Here is a 27,894-nt window from a genome sequence, read left to right as displayed (position 1 = left end):
CAATGTTAACAGTTTGTTAAAGAAACTGTTAACATTGCTTATCATATTAAAGGCCAGCGCGCAACTGTTTTTTTTTTTTTTTTTTTTTCTCCGCCGGCCCACGCTGAACCACCGGCCCACTGGGAAAACTCCCGCTACTCCCGATGGCCAGTCCGTGTGTGGGCGGAACATAACTGGATTTATCGGATGACATGTGGGAGTATTCATGTGCGAAAATTTTCGGCATTATCGTCCGTTTCAGTATCCGTCTGTGTGTATACTTGCCCGTTGAAATCGGCAATTGCCCGTCAAATTTACGGGTGGACGGGTCTCTGCCTAATACCTTAGCGCTAATCATCCGATACGTGCGCCCTGTCATATTGCTAAACCTGCTTACAAAGTAGACGTTTTCATTCATCAAAGGGCTTTGGGTTAAGTTTTCAAGCGTGATGGAAAACCTGTAGAAGTGGTGCACTTACATTTCTAACTGTGAAGAAAGAGCGAATGTCTCTTTTTTTGCGAGGGGGTCCGTCATCCATTGTCATTCACCGAAGTCCAGCTCAAGAGAAAGTTATCGCCAGGATCTCTCTCTCTCTCTCTCTCTCTCTCTCTCGGAACTGATTTCCAGGCATGGGTTTCCTAACAAACGTAGGCTGATTTTGACACCTTGAAAACTGCTCAAGTGCGCAGGAAAAAAAAAACTTTTGGCGATGGTGATGAACAACTGAAAACAACCGTTACGCTATATTAAAAATTTAGCGTAGCGGGGGGAAATTACCGTTGCGGTCTGAAATTTTAGCGTAGCGGGCCGCAACCATATAAAGCGCTGGCGAGAACCCTGACTGCAACGATTTGAGCTCCTTAAAGTGCAGATTACAGGTAAATTCAGGAGCAAAATCAATGTAATTCTCCTATTTTATATTAAACTTTGCTCAAATATCTGTCACATTTTGCATTTTGTGCAATTTTTTTTTACCTTGCGCAATACCAGAAAAATTCAGTTGAAATCGAGCCATTTGAGGCGAATTGGTCCGCCTCTGAAAAAACTTGGCATTTGGATTTCCCGGCAAACATTGATTTCCGTGACGTCACGTGCGGGACGCCTCCTTCTGAATCCTACGTCAGCGCTGGTTTGTTTATGAGAAAACGACCTGGTGGTTTTCTGCATGTTTCTTCAACGTTATCGCGTAATTACTAAAACGGTTAACAGATGTATCGTAGGAGGGTGTAGCAACACCAATCCTGATGGGATTAGTACTCATCGTTTTCCAAAAGACCGGACAATGAGAGAGAAACGGGAGCGCTTCGTGCGAGGCACCCGGAAAAAGCTGAGGACCAAAGCAGAGCCGAGAAAAAGACCAAGATTCACAAGTTGACTGTTGCCAGGGTAAGAAATAAGAGAGACTATACTCTAAATTAGGTGTTCCTGTGTTTGTGTGGTACACGGATGATGTTATTTATTGACACACAAAAGTAAACAACACGAAAGCACTGGGCGATAATACACTTCCTTCACATGTATCAAGGGATCTGCGTGTCAGGGCTTGAGATCTTAGGACCTGTCAAACACATTAAACGTATATACAGCCCTGCTTAGCCGATTCCACGTGCGTAGCTTATGAAATCTTTCTCCTACAGTAGCCAGTACTCTTCTAAATGAAGGAATATATAAATACATAATAGTAATTAGAAAAAATATGATTTATGTAACAGTAGATCGATGAGCATTGATACATGAATCCATGGGTTTAGAAGCTCAGGCGACAATTCCATATTTCAATGCAAAATCTCTCGCTGCTAAACTTGGTCTACACAGGCTGTGCACTGAAACCGTGCAAGCTCTCGCAGCCTGTTGGCGGATCCGCACGTGACGGCACGAATCTGGCTCCAGACTCCCTTGGGATTTTTCCAGACGCATTTTGTTATTTTATTTTTTTCTGCTGTAGACAGATGGCCTTGTGCAACATTACCCTTCTGGATGAGTGTGTAAAGGGACATACTTTCATGTTTAAAAAAAAAAAAGAAATTGGTCCAGGATATGCACTTTAACTTTCAGCAAGCTGTTTAATTTGACTGTTTTGTTCTTGTTGCTGTTATTATTCAGGTTGTTCTACAGCGGTGGAGTGTGGCACCAGCCTCAGAGCACCCACGCTGCTCTACTGGACAAGTACTGGAACAAGCTTCAGATTGGGAATATGACCAGAGAGGAGCTCAAACAGGCAAGCAATAGGATCGTATTATTATATAACCTGAGCACAGGTCTGTTCTTCCTTGTACTCGGCGAGATCTTCTACTTGCTTTCTTGTAGGTCGTGCTAAATAAGTATCCTAACTTGGCTGCGGTGGTGGATCGATTGCTGGATATTTATTGTCAGCTGACTGGAGGCAAGCACCATGACGCGGTCAGTGGGTCCGGCCCACAGAACCCAACTGAGGACCGAAGCACGTTGCTGGAAGGCCGGGGACTTTCTCTGAGGTAGCGTTGAAATGCAAAATTTTATCTTGGATTTAAAAAAATTCACGTTTCGCTGAGTGATTGTTACGGCTAAACTCTGCTACTAATGAGTATACACGCGTCATGTTACACCATTCCATTGTACTTGCCTGAAAGCAAGTACACTACCGTTCAAAAGTTTGGGGTCACCCAGACAATTTTGTGTTTTCCATGAAAAGTCACACTTTTATTTACCACCATAAGTTGTAAAATGAATAGCAGGGTTTTTTCTAGAAAAATTTAGTATGAGGGCGCTCACCGTGGCGAGGGAGCGAAGTGGGGGATGGTGCCGGTTGTCCCCCCCCGCCGTGCGAAGCCTTTGAAAAATTGAGGCTACAACGGGACATTCTGAGGCTATCTGAGAGGGAAATTGTAACAAATTGTCTGTCAACATTGAAAAAGAAAGAAGTAATCTTCTTCTGCCCCAGACAGTCTTTGGCTTTCTTCCGTTTCGTGCCGCGGGATCTTTAAATGCCCAAATGTCAACAAAAACAACTCACGAACTACTTCTGTCAAAAGCTCCCGCACCGGTGGGTGAAAGGTCATTCAGTCTCGAGAAATCTCACTCTACAAGTCAGCTGACCTTGTATGTAACCCATGTCAAATCTCGCGAGAGCAGTCGCGACAAGTAAACAACATGGCGCCTCAGTCTGGAAAACGCCAATTCGGATTGTTTTTGCACCGTCTGGCGGCGTATCTACTATGATTGGAATATTTTTGGAGTAATTATAACGTATTTGATGATCAGACACATTGTCACGTGGTGTTTTCACGGAGAAAAGATCATTTTGAGAGACTGCATGTTGTTTAGTAGCATATAAGTGCATGGCCTAAGTGTGACTTGGGGTTCAATCGGCATTTCGGTAAGGGGGCGCACGCCGAGAGTAAGAGGGCGCAGCACCCCTGTTCCCCGGTTTAGACGAAAGTCTGAATAGAAAATATAGTCAAGACATTTTTCTGGCCATTTTGAGCATTTAATCGACCCCACAAATGTGATGCTCCAGAAACTCAATCTGCTCAAAGGAAGGTCAGTTTTATAGCTTCTCTAAAGAGCTCAACTGTTTTCAGCTGTGCTAACATGATTGTACAAGGGTTTTCTAATCATCCATTAGCCTTCTGAGGCAATGAGCAAACACATTGTACCATTAGAACACTGGAGTGAGAGTTGCTGGAAATGGGCCTCTATACACCTATGGAGATATTGCACCAAAAACCAGACATTTGCAGCTAGAATAGTCATTTACCACATTAGCAATGGATAGAGTGGATTTCTGATTAGTTTAAAGTGATCTTCGTTGAAAAGAACAGTGCTTTTCTTTCAAAAATAAGGACATTTCAAAGTGACCCCAAACTTTTGAATGGTAGTGTACATCATGACGTGCTGCCTCTATGGCCAGAACGTGCAACATCAGGGCTGGAGGAACGTCCTATCCACCCACCTCCGTACGACGCCCATGATTGGTTCGCCCTACCTGAGAGTACGGCCAATTTCGCTCTCATCTTAGCAACATCGGAATCCGAACTTGCTCCGCATGGAAATCCAACATTTTTTTGACTAATTGTAGTGAACTCGGGTTCGTCATCACCATGTGAGCTCCAATTTCCGCTCTCTCAGACTCAGTGTCACTTAGCCTCCTTGGAGACCCAGCCCATGTAAAGCTGGCGCCAGGACAGAACAGGATGCCGCTCTTGGTTAGTCAGGGCAGAGAAATTAGAGCATCGCTGATTCCCTAAACTGCAACTGGCCTGGATTTGGTGTCATGTTTTGACTGAAGCCATCGTGCAGCCAAGAAAAATCAATGCCCTAATCTAATAATCCCACAGTCTTGTTTTGACAGTTGTGTGTGCTGATTGGAGATGAAATGAAATGGCGTATAGTAATAATAAGGCTGGAACAATGTAGAGAAACGGACAGTGTGTGTTGTAGTCAGTGCCATGTGTCATTGTGAGCAGGGATTTGCTGAAGTGGTGTGAGAGGATCTGCATGAACTTCGACAGCTCCTCCTCTAACACGGCACTGAACGTCTTCCTGGAAGTGAGTGACTCTTCTTCTTCTTACAGTGACCATGCCTTGTTGTTTTATTCACTCCTATTTACGTTAACAAGCTTCACGCTTATCCATCAGGACTGGATTTGAACGACGATTCCCTGATTTTATTTCAGAATTTTAAAGCTGAATATTTTTACATTAAGCCCAAAAATTGAACTTCAAGTTACATGTTTTGAGTCTGATTCGAAATAATGACATTAATAAAAAAAACCCCGATCATAATTCTGCCTGCCGTACATCATGTAGAGCCTGTTATCTGTATGGAAATGAGTCGATCGACTTAGTGAGAAAAGCTAAATTCTTTCCACTTACCGTATTTATCCTAATAAACGCGCCCGGGCGCGATGCAAAACATGAAGGGGGAGCGTCAATTTCGACCCTTAAATGATAAAAATCGAACATGACAAAATCATCGGAATTTAAAACATTTATTTTGAAACACATGAAAATACAGTTATATGTCCAAAAAGTCGATTAAACAATGTCCAGCTCGCTTATAGGGATAACATTGGTAAGTAAACTATTTGTAGTGACGTCACAATTCAAATTCTAACAGAAAACGAGAGCGCCCGAAAGGGAAAGCCGAGCCGAGCCGCCTCACGGCTGTAATGCAAATTGCTTTCCTCCTCAGTATACAAGTGCGCTTCCATGTCAGGGAAAAAGAAACTACCACTGCTGCCTATGTAGTGCCCTATTTATACAAATAGGAGTCATTCAGGATTCAGCCATGTTTTTGCTCCGTGTCATGGCTGAATCCTGAATGACTCCTATTTGTATAAATAGGGCACTACATAGGCAGCAGTGGTAGTTTCTTTTTCCCTGACATGGAAGCGCACTTGTATACTGAGGAGGAAAGCAATTTGCATTACAGCCGTGAGGCGGCTCGGCTCGGTTTTCCCTTTCGGGCGCTCTCGTTTTCTGTTAGAATTTGGTAAAGAAAAAAATAATAATAAATATAATACCCCAATGGAAAAAACGTTTAAACAGTCTAACACATCAAACACTCAACAAAACAACTTTTGTGGGATAATTTGGTTGATATTCTAGCAAGAAGACAATAACAGAAAGGTACAAGCATCTATTCCACTGCTTTTAAATTAAGAAAACACGCAGAAAATGTCGAGGGTAGTAAAATGACTCTACAAGTGCAATCACGTGCGATCATTCCTGTAACTGGACTCACTGGATACTCTCCATCCTGAAATTAACTAGATCACATGTGGTTTTATGTCTCTGAAAATGGAAAACAAAATACATTGTGTTAAAACGATAGTACTATAACGACACATCGTTGTAGTAAAGCTATAGATTCTTATATAATTATCGTTTTACATTGTCACTCGCAATATTGAGATGTCATACGATAATCCATACATACGGTAAGATTTTATGTTCCTTAACAACTCCTATCAAAAACAATCGTATTCTCTATTTGTTACGAAATAATTTTCAACACGCTCGCACCCGTATTGATATCCGCAGCAGAGTGAACGTCCGTATTTTATACTGTCCATGTTTACTAACGCGATTTCCGGTAAAAAAAAAAAAAAATCAGCGGTGAAATTGAACGTCTGTGTTGTGGTTTGTTGGATTTAAAGTTTGTTAAATGAAGAAAATGGTTGGTAAATACTATTCTAGCTCTGAAAATCGTGGAGGCGCGTCAAATAGGGAGGGCGCTTCTATAAGGATAAATACGGTAGATGGTTTTCAAAAAGGATGGAGATGTGTGAAGTATTTAAATGCGTATAAACACTGTAACGTAAAGGGTGTGACGGGAACACCTCGCACACCGATCAGTATTGTAACACGCTGTGTGTCCTGTAGGCCCTGGACTGCTTCGCTGCCATGCAGTCCAAAGCAGAGAGCCGCCTAAAGCTGGCCGGGATCATCGGCAGCAGGCTCAACATCTCCAAAGAGAAGGTAAGAACGGAAAAACGAAACCCGACTTGTTTTGTTTCCATTGACCCTGTTGTCGGATTCATTCTGAAGGTTCCGCAAAACATTAAGAAAGCAGCAAAGCCAAATTCGAATGGACTTGGTGTTTCCTCCGTACAAAAACGACTGCAACCTTCTCGTTTTCTATTGGACGACATTTCCAGTTTCCATCATACGGTTAATCTTTGATGGAAATGGACTTTGCGATATCCTTAAAGTGCATATCCTGGACCAATTTCGGTTTTTTTTTTTTTTATATGAAAGTATGTCCCTTTACACACACGTCCAGAAGGGTAATTTTGCACAAGGCCATCTGTCTACAGCAGAAAAAAATAAAACGCGTCTGGAAAAATCCCAAGAGAGTCTGGAGCCAGATTCGTGATGTCACGTGCGGATCCGCCAGCAGGCTGCGAGAGCTTGCACGGTTTCAGTGCACAGCCTGTGTAGACCAAGTTTAGCAGCGAGCGATTTTGCATTGACATATGGAATTGTCACCTGAGCTTCTAAACCCATGGATTCATGTATCAGTGCTCATCTATCTATTGTTATGTAAATCATATGTTTTTTCTAATTACTATTATGTATTTATATATTTCTTCATTTAGAAGAGTACTGGCTACTGTAGGAGAAAGATTTCATCAGCTACGCACGTGGAATCGGCTAAGCAGGGCTGTATATACATTTAATGTGTTTGACAGGTCCCAAGATCTCAAGCCCTGACACGCAGATCCCTTGATACATGTGAAGGAAGTGTATTATCGCCCAGCGCTTTCGTGTTGTTTACTTTGTGTGTGTCAATAAATAATATCATCCGTGTACCACACAAACACCTAATTTAGAGTATAGTCTCTCTTATTTCTTACCCTGGCAACAGTCGACTTGTGAATCTTGGTCTTTTTCTCGGCTCTGCTTTGGTCCTCGGCTTTTTCCGGGTGCCTCGCACGACGCGCTCCCGTTTCTCTCTCATTGTCCGGTCTTTTGGAAAACGATGAGTACTAATCCCATCATGATCGGTGTTGCTACACCCTCCTACGATACATCTGTTAACCGTTTTAATAATTACGCGATAACGTTGAAGAAACATGTAGAAAACCACCAGGTCGTTTTCTCATAAACAAAACGGTTGCCGGGAAATCCAAATGGCAAGTTTTTTCAGAGGCGGCCGAACTCGTGTCAAATGGCTCCATTTCAACCGAATTTTTCTGGTATTGCGCAAAACGTGACCGATATTTGAGCAAAGTTTAATACAGGGCTTTGAACCAGAATTTTTTTCCTATTGGTTCGTTCCGAACAGAAACGGAATTTTAACGTTTCCGGTTTTGGGTTCCACCATTAAATAGACGTTCCCGAACCGGTTAGAACAAAAAAAATTTAGTTCCCGGAACGGTGAATTACGTTCCCTGTCAGCTGTTTAACAAATGGCTATAAAGTTATGTCTCTGTCTCATCCAGCTTAAGCCAAATGTAGGCTAATTCTATTACAACCTTCATTAAATAAGACAAGAAATAATTCAAAACAATTATTATTATTTCAAATGTTGGCGATTTGGGGCAGCACGGTGGTGTAGTGGTTAGCGCTGTCGCCTCACAGCAAGAAGGTCCTGGGTTCGAGCCCCGGGGCCGGCGAGGGCCTTTCTGTGTGGAGTTTGCATGTTCTCCCCGTGTCCGCGTGGGTTTCCTCCGGGTGCTCCGGTTTCCCCCACAGTCCAAAGACATGCAGGTTAGGTTAACTGGTGACTCTAAATTGAGCGTAGGTGTGAATGTGAGTGTGACTGGTTGTCTGTGTCTATGTGTCAGCCCTGTGATGACCTGGCGACTTGTCCAGGGTGTACCCCGTCTTTCGCCCATAGTCAGCTGGGATAGGCTCCAGCTTGCCTGCGACCCTGTAGAACAGGATAAAGCGGCTAGAGATAATGAGATGAGATGAGATGTTGGCGATTTGGATTCTCAGTATGTCTTCCCATCTACACAAACAGAAAAAGTGCCAAAAATGAAAGATAATTCGTTTAGTGTGTTACCAAAGGCTAGTCAGGCCCTATAGAGGGCTACCGCATGACGTCACCGCGCCGCGAGATTTTGTTAGGCGCCATATTGGAAGACCAAGTACACATCTATGCAAGTACATACATACATAAAACAAACTACACCTGAAATGTAGCCAGGGCCGGTTCTGCCCTAATCTGGACCCGGGTGCAACATCGCGCAACCCCCCCCCCCACCCAAAAAAAAAAAAACACCAGTCTAAATCAGGACAACCATCACATAACTATAAACATTTTATATCAACTATTTTAACTAAATGGGCTATAATAAATAAGCCTGCAGGCAGCCACGGCGGGCTGCCTCAGAAAAGTAACCATTTGTCCTACCTTAAAACTCGTTTTGCATTTTCTGCCTCCTTTTTTGTATTTTCGACCCTCCGTTTATTTTCTTTCCTTTTCTGAAAACCCGATTTGTGTCCAGACATTTTGTTCTGCTACCAACGAACTAACTCGTCAGGTCTCGTCTCTCGAGCCCGCGATGATTCCCGTGGGAAGGGCAGCAACTGATACATTTTTACAAACAGCCAATAGGGAGGTTGCAACGTTCAGGCTCTTCTTTGCTCAGACACTCAGTAATGCACTTACTCACTTATTATCACGTGGAGACATGATAGTAGTCCACCTTCCCGCTCTCTTCATTCAGTCAGCGAACGTCACACAGGAAGTGAACCCCAGCGGGTCATAGAAACTTGCGCAGGAGAAGAATGACTATTTGTAGGCTACAGAAACTTTGAGGAACGAAATAAAAACCGGTATTAACCGGTTACCATTATTTTTAATAAGCGTTTCTGTTCCGGAACATAAAAAATAATAAAGTTTCTGGTTTCGTTTCTGTTCCATGTGAAATAGAAAAAGTTCCCGGTTTTCGTTTTCGTTCCTTGAACCGGTTCAAAGCCCTGGTTTAATATAAAATAGGAGAATTACATTGATCTTGCTCATGATATGCACGTTAAAGCGCCGTCTGCCCTCTTCTACATACATGAGCTCGGAGACGCGCAGTGATTGACAGGAGAGAGACTCATGCCATCCCTCTCAAGGTTAACTTTGCTGCCTAGGCTCCCAGTGATGGATGACTGGAGCATCTTCAGTGGGTTATGAGTTCAAATCCTATTGACGTTTTTTTTTTGGGGGGGGGGGGGGTGCGCTAATACGATACCCCTTTAACACCAAATCAGTTCCAGGGCTGGTTCGGGGCCAGTACTGGTGCTGGTTCACAAGTCGTTCAACTTGCGAGCCAGCTGAGAACCAGTTTCCTTTTCCATAGCTCGCGGTGCTAAGGGAAGCCACGTCATTACGTCGCTCTATACGTCAGTTACGTTTGCATAAACCTTGGCGCGAATATCAAAGCAAAAACAACACGGAAGAAACAGCAGCAGCAACAACAATAATAATAATGGACGACTTCGCGTTTGTACAGCTGCTGCTTCTCGTCGCTTAAAAATGGCGATCTTTCGCGGTCTTGTTATTGTTGTTGGTCTTAACAACTCCGCCCCCCCCGCTGACGTAAGCGGTTCTTTCCTCTGGCCCAGCAGAGAGTTGGTGCTAGCCTGGAACCGGTTTTTCTGGCCCCAGAGCCAGTTCTTTGTCAGTGGAAACAGAAAACCCGGTTCCAAACTAAGCACCGGCCCCGAACCAGCCCTGGAACTGCTTTGGTGGAAAAGGGACACTAGTGGTATTGAGACAAGATGATATGTAACACACTTGTCAATGCGCTGTTTCAGGCTCAGCACTTCTGTCAGATGTACCAGCCTGCCATCCGCATTACAGAGCTGGAGGTGACGGTAGGACGCGCCATGCTGCTGCGGAAACAGAGCGACGCCGTGCGCATCGAAGTGTAAGAGGCTTTCTGAGGCCATCACTTCAGCTGCCCCATACTCTTTTATGTCCCTCTCTCGCTGTTTCACTCTCTAGCTCTCTGTCTGTCTGTCTCTGCGGTGTTTATGGGCAGTTTTGGTCCATGCCAGCCGCTGCCCTGAATTCATTGACCCCCCTCTGGTAAATTGAATAAACATTGAATTGATCACTCGCTCGCTGCATTGGCACAGCCCTCGCATTAGACAGAAGCCCCAAACATGCCGTCCAGGATCATCCTCAAATCCAGGGTCATTTGAGGACCACTTTTAGATTTTAACACTGCAGCAAGACTAATCTTATGAAACTTTGTTCAGAAATCACAAACTGTTCATTGAGGATGTTTTTGGCTGTAACCAAGTTCAAGTTCAAATATTCTGTGTCAGTTATACCACAAACTGTGTCGCTTATAATAGCGGGTTTGAACCCAGTATTCTAAGTATTAAATTAAAACTGCCTCTTCGTCTACATACACACACATACAGTTGCGGTCAGAAGTTTGCATACAGTGACATGAATGTCCTCTTGGATATGAATGTCATGGCAATATTTGGGCTTTCAGTGATTTCTTTGAACTGTTCTTTTTCTGTGGCAGAATGATTGTACAGCATACATCGTTAATTAAAAAAACCACTAGAATTTGGTGCACAAGTTTTACTTTTCTTTGGGTTTTCTGAAATCAACACACGGTCAAAATTATACATACAGCACACCTAATATTTGGGTAAAATATCTCTTGGTTGGATATTTCACGACTCTTCATGGTAGAATTGGTAGAGTTCAATTAAATTTTTTTTTTTTCTTGGCATGGACTCGACTTATAAGCACGGTCCATATATTTTCAACAGGGTTGAAGTCAGGACTTGTTTTAAGCTTAATGCTAGCCTGCTTTATCCTCCACAACCAGCTCTGATGCGTGTTTGCGTTCATTGTCCTGTTGTAACTCCCATGTCGTGTTCGTTTCTGATGGTTTATGCTGAAGAATCCTGAGGTCGTCCTCCTCCTTCATTGTTCCATCCATGTTCCACTGGCAGCAAAACAGCCCCAGAGCATGATGATCCTACCACCACTACCAGCTGGTACAGTGTCCCTCTGTACATGGTGGTCATTGTGGGCAAACAGCTCAATCTTTGTCTCATCTGACCATACAGCTTTCCTCCAGAAGGCTTTTTCTTTGTCCATGTGGTCAGCTTCAAACTTTTGCTAAGCTTGAAGGTGTGAATTTTGGAGCAGGGGGTTATTTCTTGGATAGCAGCCTCTTAGTCCATGGTGATCTGAACTGTAGACAATGATCCATCAGCTTCCAGTTCATGGCAGGGCTGTGCCATGGTGGTTCCCAGGTTGTTCCTGACCATCCAAACCAATTTCCTTTCAACTGAGGGTGACAGTTTGGGTTTTCTTGAAGTAAAGTGGCTTGGCAAAGTGACTACACCTCACAATAACTTGGATACAATTGTTTGAACCGATCTTAGAATTTGCAGTTGTTTAGAAATGGCTGCAAGAGACATTCCGGAGTCGTGTACTGTATATGTGCGATCCTCTTTCTCAGATCTGCACTGAGCTCCTTGGACTTTTCCATTTTACTGTGTGTTGGTCAATCCAACGAGTGCTGTAAACAAACCCTTTTTATGAAGGCACAGCAGAGAAGCTACCAGCTGTAGTCAGTCCTGATCACTAACAGGAAGTGAAGAGACCTCGGCCTTGGCAAGATAAGAGACGTTTTGGAAGTTTCAGCACCTCTGAATTAATAATCTAAGTGAGGGTATGTACATTTTTGACCCTGTGTTGATTTCAGAAGACCCAAAGCAAATTACAACTTGTGCACCAAATTCGTGTTTGCTGTACAATCATTCTGCCACAGACAAAGGACCGTTCAAAGAAATTACTGAATCTCCATGAGATTCATATCCAAGACGTTCACGTCACTGTATGTAAACTTCTGACCACAATTGTTTATATTTCACGCGTGTGGGTTTTACAGAGCTAACCAAACGTTTGCGGCAACACGTCCTTCCTCCGTGCTTCTGGAGCAGCTGGCTGTGTGCGTCACGAAAGGCGAGCCCGTGTTGCTGGTCGGAGAAACGGGCACAGGGAAAACGTCCACCGTGCAGTATCTAGCTGGATTAACAGGTGAGCAGAATTGCATCTACTGGACCTCTTAAACAAACAACAAGTCCTTATATCCAATTGAACTGCAGCAGAATTGATACTAAACACAAGCCATTATATATTCTACTGTCTTCAGGACACAAGTTGCGTGTGATCAATATGAACCAGCAGAGCGACGCTGCTGATCTCCTGGGAGGGTAAGTACAGGGTATCCAGTGAACCCGCATTCACAGTCAACAGGACGCAAAATAATTTTAAGTGTCAATGTTAAACAACGATTCGGAGCGCTTCTGTACCACAGCAATATTCCATGCCCGTATTTTTTTAATCAATTTACAGTTACTGTAATGTTATTATTTACATTATAGTAGCTGTAAACGGTCATTCCCTCATCAGTGGAAAATTTTATGACCTAGTGCTGACACTGGAGACTCCTTCCTTAAAAACGAAATCAACATCTCGTTCCAGATCCGTGTCAGTGCTATCAACGAGTATACATTTTGTTTTCATAAATAACAACACTTAAAAGTTGATAATTAGGTTTGGATGATGTGAATCATCCCTGTGACTTAACTCGCTTTACTTACTATAGAAACGCTTCATGTTTGAATATATTTGAATAAGCGCATGAATAAAAACCTGTGTTTTTTGAATTACAGCAGGATTCACTGCCCGAGCTGCTGTTTATTAACTGTCAGGACCTCGGTCTGATATTTTCCCGCGAAGACCGAGCGAGCAGGGTTAATAAGGCTTATTTTATTTCTAAGATTAAAACAGATGGTCATTATAATGAGGCGTGACCCTGCTTTCAGTCACGTCATATTTGTAACGTAGTTGTTTGAGTCGCATGCGCAGAATAAACGGTAACGGTTTCAAAACCGGATTTATTTCTCCACTCGAGTAATACTTGACGTACTGAGAGAGATAAAAATATAATCTATTGTGGGTTATTTTTCAACAAAATAATGCTGGATAATGGGCCCCTTTTTTTGAGAAAAGGCGCCCTGGAAAGGAAGTCCGTAATCGCCCACGGGCATTCCAGGAAAATTCTGCCTGCCAAGGAACCAATCAGAGCGCATGATTTTACCAGAAGTAGCTAGTGCCATACGTATAATAAAGGAAAATAATCGGGGCTCGACATTTAACTTTTAAGCCCATTTTCCCTGGGGGGCAAGTGGAGGTTCATTTCCACTTGCCCCCCAATATTATCACTTTCCCCCTATTTTGCAAGTACTACTTTTTATTTATTTAGGAAAACTATAGAATAGTTGTGAATTGCAACATAAAATGAAGCTCACACATTGAGTTGAAGTTTGGTTTTTGGTTACTTTTTATTTGTCACGGACAATAACAGTTTTATCCAAAATGGTTTTTCCTGCCTTAGTCGATTTATTTCCGTTTCACGTGCATGCGGCTGTTGTAAAGTTCAGTGTGTTTGTGTAGAACTCTCTCTCAGACTGTAGGTTCATTACTCGACAATGTAGAAATCATAAAATAGAAATCTGTAACGGCGGCACGGTGGTGTAGTGGTTAGCGCTGTCGCCTCACAGCAAGAAGGTCCTGGGTTCGAGCCCCGGGGCCGACGAGGGCCTTTCTGTGTGGAGTTTGCATGTTCTCCCCGTGTCCGCGTGGGTTTCCTCCGGGTGCTCCGGTTTCCCCCACAGTCCAAAGACATGCAGGTTAGTTTAACTGGTGACTCTAAATTGACCGTAGGTGTGAACGTGAGTGTGAATGGTTGTCTGTGTCTATGTGTCAGCCCTGTGATGACCTGGCGACTTGTCCAGGGTGTACCCCGCCTTTCACCCGTAGTCAGCTGGGATAGGCTCCAGCTTGCCTGCGACCCTGTAGAAGGATAAAGCGGCTAGAGATAATGAGATGAGATGAGATGAGAAATCTGTAAGTTTTTGTATGAAGAAAACAATAGGGCGCCAAGACTTTTGAACGGTACGGTGTTTGAGAATATTTATGTCATACACACCGCCTAGTGGCCAGTGTTAGTAATTACCGGTCATACACACCGCCTAGTGGCCAGCGTTAGCCAATAAAGAAATAAGACAAAAGAGACTGGCTATGACATAAGAAAATTCTACAACCCAGAAACAGATGGGAGCTCCGCTTTTAGGCAGTGCCTAAATCTATATATTATCCACTTCTAGGTTAAAAAAACAAAAAACCTGCTGCCTCATGACAGACAGGATAATGTTTGAGTTTAAAATTATTGTTTAGTGTGCAGGTTGTGGTTGTTTTATACAGACTTGGCAACCTGTAACTGAATCAGTGCAGCCGGTCTGTCATGAAACAGCACGGCTTTTTTTTTTAAAAACATCTAAAGGTGGATGATTAAAAAAAAAACCTATATATAAATATTTTGCACAGGACTGCGTTCCTCTGATAACAGAAACAAGGCTCCAGCTCTCTCTGCTCTTAATCTGTTCTTTCAGGATTTATCGCGCATGTCGCTCCTTGCTGAGTTTTTTTTATGCCCAAGTTGTTTGAAACCAATCTGGGTTTTCTGTGTCGAATAAGGAAGCGGCTTCACCTGTAAGAAAATCAAACACTTTTTCATGAAGGAGCGAACTCGAATGCGAGCAGAAAAAAAATAAAAAGAGATTCTTCAGCAAACTCTTCCATCCTCACTTTGGACTTTCTGTTTTTGTAAAATGCGTTTTAAATACAATCGTGAATTTCTGTGGAGTTTTCAGGCTGAGCTTCCGCTCCTCGTATTCTTTAACCGCTCATTTCCTTGTTGTTCTTGAAGCATTTGCTTCCGTTTAACATTTTTTCTTGATCGCGGGGAGACGGTAACGCCTTTTCTCTGTTTGAACAAGCAAAAACAGCGCAACCGTATTGAAGACAGATTAAGCCTTGCGTGCATGAAAGACTGTCTGTCTGACCCCAGCTGTAATTATCACGTGATGCATGACGTCATGCACAAGGGGTCTGTAAACAGTACGCTTACCATACTACAACAGTGGGGGGATATTAAAATAACTTGCTAAGCAGTCAATGAAAGCGAGATGAAGAAAACACCCAAGACGTAATGGCGGATACGTAGTGAGGGACGCTTTTAGGAACTGAAATAAAAGATCAAAAAGCCTAATTTTTGTGGGGCTAGTTCGTTATATATTCTCATTCCAACTTGCCATGTCGGGGACATATCCCACTTGTCCTGGGCAATCGGGCAGTCCTTAATGTCGAGACCTGATAATGTTGGACTGATGTGTGTGGCAGGTACAAACCCGTGGATCATAGGCTCATCCTGTTGCCCCTACGCGAGGCGTTTGAGGATCTGTTCTCTCAGACGTACTCGCGCAAGCAGAACATCACCTTCCTGGGTCACGTCCAGACTTGCTTTCGTGGCAAACGCTGGCAGGATCTGCTCAAGCTCATGGACCACGTGTGCAAGTCGGCCCTCACCAAGGAGCTGCAGGACAAGCCCAATGGTAACCGTCCATTCTTCCATTTAAGCCATATGCGTTTATATAGTATGTGAATGGAAATGGGAAGCCACAAATGCATGCATGGGTGTTTTGTGTTTATCAGCTACGTTGCTGCAGCAGCAGTGGGAGGCGCTCGCTCTGAGACTCAGTCAGACTCAGGAGCAGATCCGAGCTCGGGAATCAGCGCTGGTGTTTGCTTTCGTCGAGGTAAAAAGCACAGAGCACATCTGTCCTGTGGAAGCACAGTATAAAATCTGAGATGTGGAATATTTAGGGATGTGTTCACATGGTGTGTGTGTGTGTTTAGGGTACACTGGCGCAGGCGGTCAAAAAGGGAGAGTGGATCCTGCTTGATGAGATCAATCTGGCTGCAGCCGAGACCCTGGAGTGTCTGAGCGGGCTGCTGGAGGGCAGCGCTGGGTCTCTGGTGCTGCTGGACCGAGGAGATACAGGTGAGAGCTCGATTACATGTCACAGGTCCTTCAGGTAGTTGGGCTTCCGAGCCGCACATCCGTCACCCTGTTATTGAGCTGCCGTGTACGAATTTGTGCACGCAGAACCCCTGGTGCGGCACTCCGACTTCCGCCTGTTCGCCTGCATGAACCCGGCCACCGACGTAGGCAAGAGGAACCTGCCTCTGGGAATCCGCAACAGGTTTACCGAGCTGTACGTAGAAGAGCTGGAGAGCGAGGCCGATTTACGCGTCCTGGTCTCCGATTACCTCAAAGGACTCAGCCTGAACCGAAGTACCATCCATGGAATCATCAGGTTCGTAACAGCACTGAATCAAACCCAGCGTGTAGTTTAACCACATGCGAGTTGTGAAATAGAATGGCGAGTCAAGATCACCTCAAACTCGCCTTTCTCAGCGAGCATGGTCAAAACGACGGGTTCCTACCAAGTATTCATGTAAAATCTAAGAAATATTCAACAAAAGCTCCTTCCTCGTGCATGCCGGGGGCCGCCATTGCAAAACGAAACCGGAAACGACGGGAATCGGCGAGTGTCAACTTCGGGCGGGGGCCGCTTGTGGAGAGCGATCGTTTTTATTAGACCTAATTACATAGAAAATTATACATACAGCACACCGAATATTTGGGTAAAATGCCTCTTCTGGCAAAATTCTGGTTGGATATTTCACGACTCTTCATGGTAGAATTGGTAGAGTTCAATTAAATTTTTGTTTTCTTCTTTTCTTGGCATGGACTCGACTTATAAGCACGGTCCATATATTTTCACTAGGGTTGAAGTCAGGACTTGTTTGAAGCTTAATGCTAGCCTGCTTTATCCTCCACAACCAGCTCTGATGCGTGTTTGGGTTCATTGTCCTGTTGTAACTCCCAAGTCGTGTTCAAGTTTCTGATGGTTCATGCTGAAGAATCCTGAGGTCGTCCTCCTCCTTCATTGTTCCATCCACATTCCACTGGCAGCAAAACAGCCCCAGAGCATGATGATCCTACCACCACCACCAGCTGGTACAGTGTCCCTCTGTACATGGTGGTCAAACAACTCAATCTTTGTCTCATCTGACCATACAGCTTTCCTCCAGAAGGCTTTTTCTTTGTCCGTGTGGCCAGCTTCAAACTTTACTTAAGCTTGAAGGTGTGAATTTTGGAGCAGGGGGTTATTTCTTGGATAGTAGCCTCTTGGTCCATGATGATCTGAACTGTAGACAGTGATCCATCAGCTTCCAGTTCATGGCAGGGCTGTGCCATGGTGGTTCCCAGGTTGTTCCTGATCATCCAAACCAATTTCCTTTCAACTGAAGGTGACAGTTTGGGTTTTCTTGAAGCAAACTGACTACACCTCACAATAACTTGGATACAGTTGTTTGAACCGATCTTGGAATTTGCAGTTGTTTAGAAATGGCTCCAAGAGACATTCCGGAGTTGTGTACATCTGCGATCCTCTTTCTCAGATCTGCACTGAGCTCCTTGGACTTTCCCATTTTACTGTGTGTCGGTCAATCCAACGAGTGCTGTAAACACACACTTTTTATGAAGGCACAGCAGAGAAGCTACCAGCTGTAGCCAGTCCTGATCACTAACAGGAAGTTAAGAGACCTCGGCCTTGGCAAGATAAGAGACGTTTTGGAAGTTTCAGCACCTCCGAATTAATAATCTAAGTGAGGGTATGTACATTTTTGACCCTGTGTTGATTTCAGAAAGCCCAAAGAAAATGAAAACAAACTTGTGCACCATATTCTGGTGTGTGTGGTTTTTTTTTATTAATTAAAGATGTATGCTGTACAATCATTCTGCCACAGAAAAAGAACAGTTCAGAGAAATTACTGAAATCCCATTCATATCCGAGATGACATTCATGTCACTGTATGTAAACTTCTGACCACAACTGTGTATACAAGTGAATGACCCACCACCAAATTAAGTCATGTATGGGCCTGATACATGTGGCAAGTGCTCAAAAAAAAGTTAGCCAATATGCTGCAAACCACATTTACAGCTTTGAACTGTTTAATCCTGTACGTTATTTGCGAATATACTGTACAGTATGAAATGTCTTGGATAAACGTCTCCTTTTTTTTTTGTTGTTGATCTGGAGTGTTGCACTCTATTTGTTTTGTGCAGTTTTTATTTGGCCGTTCGCAAGGAGGCGAACTCGCGCTTGGTGGACGGCACCGGACACCGACCTCACTACAGCTTGCGCACACTGTGCCGTGCTCTCAAGTACGTCGCTGCTAACCCCTGCTACAGCGTCCAGCGTTCTCTCTACGAGGTGAGCTACACTGTCTCTTCGTACTCGCGACAAAACATAAAACCGGCTCACCGTTTGATATAGACGGCACAAACTGACTGAAGTGTGTGTGTGTTGGTCTGTCTACAGGGTTTTTGCTTGAGCTTTCTAACACAGCTGGACCGCAGTTCCCATCCTCTCGTGGAGAAATTAGTGCACCAGTACATTTTGGGAGGAAACCTCAAGTGTCTTAAACAGGTAACAGGTCACCGAGCAGGGATCCCGGACGTCTGCTATTTAGCGGAATTCCGCTATTTTTCTAGCCAAAGTGGTGTTTTTTTTTTTTTTTTTTTTAATCTCTTGTATATCCGTTAAAAATATGTTTAAGTAAAATGACCAGCAGGATACATTCTGATTTGGTTTGCTTGTTTAGCGATGTTTTTGTCAGCTTCGTTTGTTCTCGTTGACATTCGGGAACACTCGGAAGTTAAATTGATGTAAATACCGCGAGACTGTACGCGATAGAACGAGAAAACAATATGGCTGCGCCCTTTTGCTAGAAAATGTGTTTTAACTCCGTTCGTGCTTTTGTTTCTAATGCGTTGAACTTAATTCAATATGCAGGGCTGTGAAATTTCCGCAGATTCTGTCGCGAAAAATATCATCTTCACAAAACGTCTTAAATTATTGCATTAAATCATTGGGAGGGGTCTAGTCGGTTTTAATCGCCTTGCATGAGACCGGCGGCTCAATACAGCCGGACTCGCGGAGTTTTATGCCAGCTGAGCGTGGAACACGTCTTGACTGCGACTCGTGCATGACAGAGCTAAAAATAGCTATTGCGTGACCTGGCACCGCGTACGTGAATTCTGTACTTACAGGGTGCAAGATCAGACATAGTTAAGATGCCATCAAAAAGGAAAGCTAAGGAGGTGTTTGAGAGAGATGCAAAGAGGGCTAGAAAAGAACACACAGACAGACTGAAGGAAAAGATGAAAAAGAACAAGTTTGCAAAACTGAAAGAGATGGTGTTAAAGAAAAGAAAATGAAAAGACTTTCATTAGATGCTGTTTGACAGACTATGAGCATTTTGTAAATAGCTTTGATAGAGGAATGCAAATACTATCGAACTAATAACTAATAGCCTTACTGAAAGATGAATTGAAAGAAATAGCTGGGAGTGATGCAAAGAGGAATAGAAGGAGCCAGAAGTAAAAGAAAAGATGTAAATAATATATTAGATAAGAAACATTAGTTTTTTTAAACTTTTGCTCTGTAGACAAGAGACATTGTGAGAGATTCTTGGAAAAAGCCAGGACATAATACAAGAATTAAGTGTAATTTGGAAGACAACAGGTATCTCTCACTTAAATATTGAGCATGATTTTTCACAAAGTCATTTTGAAAGGCCTATCAAAGTTCATCTCATCTCATTATCTCTAGCTGCTTTATCCTTCTACAGGGTCGCAGGCAAGCTGGAGCCTATCCCAGCTGACTACGGGCGAAAGGCGGGGTACACCCTGGACAAGTCGCCAGGTCATCACAGGGCTGACACATAGACACAGACAACCATTCACACTCACATTCACACCTACGGTCAATTTAGAGTCACCAGTTAACCTAACCTGCATGTCTTTGGACTGTGGGGGAAACCGGAGCACCCGGAGGAAACCCACGCGGACACGGGGAGAACATGCAAACTCCACACAGAAAGGCCCTCGCCGGCCACGGGGCTCGAACCCGGACCTTCTTGCTGTGAGGCGACAGCGCTAACCACTACACCACCGTGCTGCCGCCTATCAAAGTTTTCTTTTATTAACATTTCTTTAAATTATTTACACACTTTTTTTTTTAACTTTTATTTTGATTAAGATATAAAATACATAGGCACTTATTAGATATTTCAAGGTATTTTACATGGATCTTTCATTTTAAAAGAGAAAACTGTTGATAGGTATTTTATATGGCAAAATGAAGACCAAGACTAGTCAAATATTTACTTGTTGAGATCAGTTTTTTTACTTGCAGGAAATGCTCAGAATATACCATATAACACCTGAAGGCTACGTTCACACTGCAGGCTGAAGTGACCTGTATCCGATCTTTTATTGACAATATGAACGACACAGATCCGATTTTTTCAAATCCGACCCAGGCCGTTTGGATATGTGGTCCTAATTCCGATTCCTATCCGATCTTTTCATATGCGACTTCAGTCTGAACCGCCAGGTCGCATTCATCCGACTTACACGTCATCAACAAGCCACAAACGTCACTATTCTGCGCTGAAGTAGGCGGCGGGTCTCTCAAAAAAAGTTACAACAACATGGCGCATAATCACGGGCGCAGATAGAGGGGGGGATTCGTCCCACCCAGATTTAAATTCACCTCGTTCGGTCCCCCCCACTTATAGGGAGGAAAAAATGTCTATGCTGTCTTTCTTTGCATAAGGCAAACCTCACGGAAAAATCAAAAGACTAATTACCATTCGGTTTATTGAGGTGCACGGCAGTGTGTACATAGTTGCAGCAACTCACATAAAACAAAACAAAGACTGATATTTGGTTGGTTGAGCTGCGCAGACTGCACAGGTTGCGAGCTCGAGCTTGGTTGCTATGGTTACTAACAACAAGTTTGACAGGCATATCGGGGTTGGGGTTGGTTTGCTGGCAGCTTTGTCCCCCCCCCCCCCCCCAGTTTTTTGTCCCTCCCAGTTCAAAAAACGTATCTGCGCCCCTGCGCATGACATCAATGCGAGGGACGCTTCGGGCTGTGAAGGTTCTGAATCTTCTCAATGGAAGGACGCAGAGGTTAGGGAGCTGATTTCCATTTGGGGGGATGCAGCTATTCAAGCTAGATTGGATGAGTCATACCGCAACCGGGCGGTTTTACTTCCGTAAACACTGGCCATGCTCACTGCGTGTGACGTCGTCGTATCCTGCAATGCGCATGCGGAACACTTTTAGGTCGCTTTTCGTTCATACTGAGGATCACATACAAGTCGCGTATATTTGTTAATGTGAACGACCTCACAAAAAAATCGGATTTCACAAAAAAATCGGAATTGAGCATTAAGCCTTGCAGTGTGAACGTAGCGAAAACGGCTTATGCTGGGGGACTGTGCCCCCCAGACCCCCCCTTTTCCTCGGATTTCTTATTTACAATTTCACAGCTTTGAATATGTCGTGGAAAAAAGATATCGTCCATAAAAGAGATAGCGGAACAGTGTCCGGGTTAGAAGAAGTATATTCTTCAAAGCTACATTTTCATCTAATTTTTATAGCTAAATAACAATTTTTTTTGCCACTTATGTCATTGATTACAAAATATACCATCAAATAGATACACATTATTGTTAAATTCTGTTGCTTTTCTATGTTAAATTTATGTAAAAATGTGTTCTATAGCATCTTTAAATGTTAAAATCTCAACAGCTTCAGGCAGCCCCCTTGACCCCTGCTGATAGTTTCTTACATTCCTCTATTTTTTTCAATTACTGCTGGGATCCCTGCACCGAGGCTGCGGGGTGCGTTTATTTATGTCGTCCTTCCTTCACATTTCTGAGTTTTAAAGCCTTGAGAAAGAAGGCAGTCTGTGAAGTCTATTGCAAACAAAGAAATCGCTTCCGGTAGCGATGCGCCTTGTTTTTCGCCTCCGAATATGCAGATTGTTGCTCTGTGTTTGGGATGTTCAAACCCATCAAATCGACAAAAAGACGAAAGGTATTCTAGGATACCTAAAGAAGTCGTTCACAAGGGTGAAAGGATGAGAAATATCTCAAAGACGCCATGAAAAATGGCTCGCAAAGGACTCGAGAGTCCACGTGCTCATGTTTTGCAGGGATCGTTTTGTCCAAGGTAGGTACTTCAAATAATTTGACGTGTCTAAAAACATGTTCAGCGAGTTTTCTTATTTGTGTTTTGGATGTCGGAAAACAAACCGTCGAAGAAACCATGAAAATAGTTTGTCGCTGCAGAGATGTAAACATAGAAAGTTTCAGTGTCGTACTGCCACCAAGTGTAACGACGTTTACGGTGCCTTGCAAAAGTGTTCGTCCTGTTTTGTCGCATTACAAGCTGGAATTCTGATCTCTCCATGTCGCGCGCGCTACAGAGGAAGACTGTCGTGAATAGGGATGTTAACCGATGACCGTTTGACCGGTGGTTGACCGAATCAACGTCAACCGGTTAAATTTTTTTTGGTTGTCTGTTAAAAAAGAAAAGCAATTGTTTTGAAGCTGCCGATTTTGGAGCGGAGAACCTGGAATTCTGTGTTGTAAACGCTTGGGGCATGCCATGCGATGTAAGGACGACAGCTGACAAATCAGAAACACCCATTCAGTCATGTCCCGCCTTCCTGCCCCAGTTGAAGACAGCTGCCACTCGGTGAAAGAAAAGTGTAGACACAGGCTTTTTAGCTTACAAATTACTATTCTGTTTTTTTTTTTTAAATTATTATTAGAAGGCACATGGAGTTTAGTCCTGCCTTGGCCAGTGCATTCTGAAAGTACGTTTCGGTCTGTAGCCAACAATGCATGTTATTGCAGATCATATCTCTCCACACAAACTAAAGGCGCAGATGCCGACTTTTGGAGGGAAGGGGAGAGAATGAAATGACAGCGGTGTCTGGAGGGGGAGTGACAAACGCAGCTTTTATGCCTGTGAGCCAAGTCGGTGACGGCTTCAGAGCAACTTCAATACCATGCAGTAACGGCGTGTTGATATTGGTAACAGCGTTATAACGATTGTAGCTAATTAATTAGATTACCCGGCGTTATAACAGCCTTTATTTTAACGCCGTTATTCCCATCACTGAATGTTATGTACTTCTTCTAGCACTTGACGTTATTTTCAACGCCATCATGGCCAACTGAAACTGTCTCTAAGCTGGAGCCATTTGTCCTCCGCTCCAATACAAACCCCTCGACATCAGTGCTGCGTTTGACTAAATGTTTCGCGCTGTAGAAAAGGTAATGTGAGTGCAGGGCAGCGACTGGGACTGAATGTGCGGATGCTCGCGGTTAGATTTAGAATAGTTTCTAATAATTCCAATTCTAGAATTTTAAACAGGGATGCAAACGGCGCGCCTTTTGGCGGATGCCGCCTTTTTCACGGCTGAATCGTGCAGATCCGATTTTTTTTTTTTTTTTTTTTAGGGGGGGGGGCGTTGGAGTGTCTGAATAATTTCATCAGAGTAAATTCTGTATTAAAATTACTAAATAAGCAAATGCCATTCCAGTCCATGAAACATAGGAAGCATGAGAAGAAAACAGTAAATCAGAAAGCTGCGCACGTTTGCACAGCTTCCGCGAAAACGTGCGCAGCTTTCTGATTTACTGTTTTCTTCTCATACTCATACTTCCTATGTTTCATGGACTGTAACGGCATTTGCTTATATACAGAATTTACTCTGATGAAATTATTCAGACACTCCAACGCCCCCCCCCCCCAAAAAAAAATCGGATCTGCACGATTCAGCCGTGAAAAAGGCGGCATCCGCCAAAAGGCACGCCGTTTGCATCCCTGTTTAAACTCATAGGTTAACCGGCTAATGAGGCTCGGTGGCCAGTCAAGATTTTTTTTTTAGTTTTCGCCATCCCTAGTCGTGAACTGGCAGTTTCTCATTCTGGGGGCTGGAAAAGAGAACCATTTACTCCGGAATATCCTTGATAATCATCTGCCCGTTCATCCGATGTATAAGGATCCCAGTCGCTATCAGAATTCTTTCCAAAACGTGATTCCATATCGAGACTGTTCTGTGCACATGAAGGAAATTGATACCTGAATTGTTAACGTATGTGACCTTCGGGATCTTCCACAGATTCTGTGGAAATCGGCTAGTCTTATCGATTTTCTGTCGGTTTATGGCCTTTTGGATCAGCTATGGTTCGAAAACACATGGCTAATCAATCTAATGTCTGTTGCTTTGTACAAGGGGAAAAGAAGTGGGGTTTAAAGGCATTACATTCACTTTAAAGGGGAGCTGAAGGCAAATTATTATTTTTTTAATCATTTTTTATTATTATTATTATAAATTCTATTCATCTCATTTTATTAAATATAGGAATGCATTTTTGATAGCCATTTTGTCACTGCGATAGCAAGTCATGAGCGTTTTGAAACGCGCCACGTCAAAGCAACGGATTCGTCGAGACATCGTAGGGCGGAAGGAAAACGTACAGCATCAGTCAAAGCGACCAACGTTGTCAAAAGACGCACGCGCCGTCTTTCGAATGCTGGCGTAATCAAGTGGGAAGTTTTTGTTTGCTTTGACAGCAATCAAGAAAGTTTGAAAAAAGTCGGCAATAATCGTCATTTCAACTCGTTTTTGTGCAACGTTTCGTTTGGAAAACAGTTTTCAAAATGGCGGCACCGACACTCGACGTCTCGTGAAGATCACGTGGATGAGCGACGCCTGAAGCGGACCAGACGAACTCAGTTCGACACGGTTAAAAACCGAATAGGCCGATCAGTATAATATTTAATCGCAATTAGTTGCCAATACGAGTCACGATATGAGGTTACTAAAACCGAAATTGAACAACATGTTAATTAAGAAAGTTTAAAAATGACTGCAGTTGCCCTTAGTCAGATGTACAATGTTTTCCCCAAGATGACGACGGAGGCGTACTTGGCTTAGACGCCGTCTTTGATACCGGGAGTGAACCAGGAGGCGAAAAGTCACGTGATTGCAAACAAAGAGTAGAGTTACAGCTGTAATCTCGGTACTTGGACAGTACAGGAGAGCGTGTGTTTGGAACTGAAATTCGAAAAACTTATGCTTCCGATGCATTGTTGTCAAGTCTGTGAATTTCATCTTGACCTTCTTGTCCAGCCAATCCCAGAGCCCCGGGCCCGTGGCTGCCTGCAGATAGAGGGCTACTGGTTGAGTCAGGGTGACATGGACCCAGCGCTCGACCCGAGCTACATCCTCACTCCATCTGTGCGCCTCAACCTCCGAGACCTGGCCCGTGTGGTGGCTGCTGGGTAATAACACCATCCACTTCCACGCCCTTCTTGAAAATTGTGTCCCCTGAAGTGGACATGATGTCCTTTTTTTTTTTTTTTTTTTTTTTTTTAAATCTAGCTATTGATCCCAATACATTTTTTTCTGTTTATTTGGTTATATAGAAAACTTTTACACATTATGCATTTCTTGTCATATTTTCTACAAGTCTACAGGGTCAGTCAATCTGAATATTCCGCAATGTGTTTTGTGTTTTCTTGATGTTCAGCATCCACCCAGTGTTGATCCAGGGTGAGACATCGGTAGGAAAAACCAGCCTGGTCAGGTGGCTAGCAGCTGCCACGGGGAACCAGTGTGTGAGGATCAACAACCACGAGCACACGGATATCCAGGAGTACATCGGCTGCTACTCGTCCGACGAGCACGGGAAGCTCGTCTTCAAAGAAGGTGTTTGATTCGATCGTGTTAATAATAGAGTATAATTTAATGCCAGTATCTAGTTTTGGTCGAAGAGGACACGGACTCCAGGCGATTTTATGTCATATTAAGGACAAGTCATACGGTCTAGAGCAGGGGTTTTCAAAGTGTGGGAGAGTCAGCCCCCCCCTCAGAGAGCAAATAAACAGCGCCCCCCCCCTTACAATTTTTGTTGTTGCTATACTTAATGTTCCATTCTTATTTAAAAAAAAATGGTTGTTGTACACATATTTTTATTTTTTTTCTTTTACACATTTTAAACATCTGTGCTTTTTAAAACATTTTTTTTACACATTTTAAACGTGTTTTTTTAAAACCTCTTTTTTATACATTTTAAACATCTGTGCTTTTTTAAAACCTCTTTTTACACATTTTAAACGTGCTTTTTTAAAACATTTTTTTTACACATTTTAAACATCTGTGCTTTTTTAAGACATCTTTTTTTTACACATTTAAACATCTGCTTTTTTAAAACTTTTTTTACACATTTTAAACATCTGTGCTTTTTAAAACATCTTTTTTTTACACATTTTAAACATCTGCTTCTTTAAAACATCTTTTTTTTTTACCAATTTTAAACATCTGTGCTTTTTTAAAAACCTTTTTTTACACATTTTAAACATCTGTGCTTTTTTAAGACATCGTTTTTTTACACATTTTAAACATCTGTGCTTTTTTAAGACATCGATTTTTTACACATTTTAAACATCTGTACTTTTTAAAACATCATTTTTTTACACATTTTGAACATCTGCTTTTTTAAAACATCATTTTTTTACACATTTTGAACATCTGCTTTTTTAAAACATCTTTTTTTACACATTTTAAACATCTGTGCTTTTTAAAACATCTTTTTTTTGCACATTTTAAACATCTGTGCTTTTTTAAAACCTTTTTTACACGTTTTAAACATCTGTGCTTTTTAAAACATCTTTTTTTTTACACATTTTAAACATCTTTTTTACACATTTTAAACATCTGCTTTTTTAAAACATTTTTTTACACATTTTAAACATCTGTGCTTTTTTAAAACATTTTTTTACACATTTTAAACATCTGTGCTTTTTAAAACATCTTTTTTTTTACACATTTTAAACATCTGTGCTTTTTTAAAACATTTTTTTACACATTTTAAACATCTGTGCTTTTTAAAACATCTTTTTTTTACACATTTTAAACATCTTTTTTACACATTTTAAACATCTGCTTTTTTAAAACATTTTTTTACACATTTTAAACATCTGTGCTTTTTTAAAACATTTTTTTACACATTTTAAACATCTGTGCTTTTTAAAACATCTTTTTTTTACACATTTTAAACATCTTTTTTACACATTTTAAACATCTGCTTTTTTAAAACATTTTTTTACACATTTTAAACATCTGTGCTTTTTAAAACATCTTTTTTTACACATTTTAAACATTGTGCTTTTTAAAACATCTTTTTTTACACATTTTAAACATCTGCTTTTTTAAAGCATCTTTTTTTACACATTTTAAACATCTGTGCTTTTTTAAGACATCGTTTTTTACACATTTTAAACATCTGTGCTTTTTTAAGACATTGATTTTTTACACATTTTGAACATCTGATTTTTTAAAACATCTTTTTTTTACACATTTTAAACATCTGTGCTTTTTAAAACATCTTTTTTTTGCACATTTTAAACATCTTTGCTTTTTTAAAACCTCTTTTTTACACGTTTTAAACATCTGTGCTTTTTAAAACATCTTTTACACATTTTAAACATCTTTTTTACACATTTTAAACATCTGCTTTTTTAAAACATTTTTTTACACATTTTAAACATCTGCTTTTTTAAAACATATTTTACACATTTTAAACATCTGTGCTTTTT

At 42.3% G+C, this 27,894-nt stretch overlaps 1 protein-coding gene across 1 annotated transcript in view; it reads left to right on the top strand.

The window, feature by feature from the left end:
* mdn1 (midasin AAA ATPase 1) overlaps positions 1–27,894 on the top strand; it is a 149,334-nt gene that overhangs the window by 11,428 nt on the left and 110,012 nt on the right. Inside the window, exons 9-23 of the mRNA XM_060913949.1 lie at positions 2,084–2,198; positions 2,288–2,454; positions 4,426–4,507; positions 6,347–6,442; positions 10,220–10,332; positions 12,331–12,479; positions 12,595–12,655; positions 15,690–15,901; positions 16,002–16,105; positions 16,206–16,350; positions 16,456–16,666; positions 18,487–18,634; positions 18,743–18,850; positions 25,427–25,578; positions 25,827–26,005. Coding sequence (XP_060769932.1) covers positions 2,084–2,198; positions 2,288–2,454; positions 4,426–4,507; positions 6,347–6,442; positions 10,220–10,332; positions 12,331–12,479; positions 12,595–12,655; positions 15,690–15,901; positions 16,002–16,105; positions 16,206–16,350; positions 16,456–16,666; positions 18,487–18,634; positions 18,743–18,850; positions 25,427–25,578; positions 25,827–26,005 — 2,042 coding nt within the window. The remainder of the gene's footprint in view (positions 1–2,083; positions 2,199–2,287; positions 2,455–4,425; positions 4,508–6,346; positions 6,443–10,219; positions 10,333–12,330; positions 12,480–12,594; positions 12,656–15,689; positions 15,902–16,001; positions 16,106–16,205; positions 16,351–16,455; positions 16,667–18,486; positions 18,635–18,742; positions 18,851–25,426; positions 25,579–25,826; positions 26,006–27,894) is intronic.

The sequence above is a fragment of the Neoarius graeffei genome, chromosome 2 (assembly GCF_027579695.1).
Source record: "Neoarius graeffei isolate fNeoGra1 chromosome 2, fNeoGra1.pri, whole genome shotgun sequence".
Taxonomy (NCBI): Eukaryota; Metazoa; Chordata; class Actinopteri; order Siluriformes; family Ariidae; genus Neoarius; species Neoarius graeffei.
Note: the sequence above shows the minus strand (reverse complement) of the source record. Positions and strands in the feature narration are given on the sequence as shown.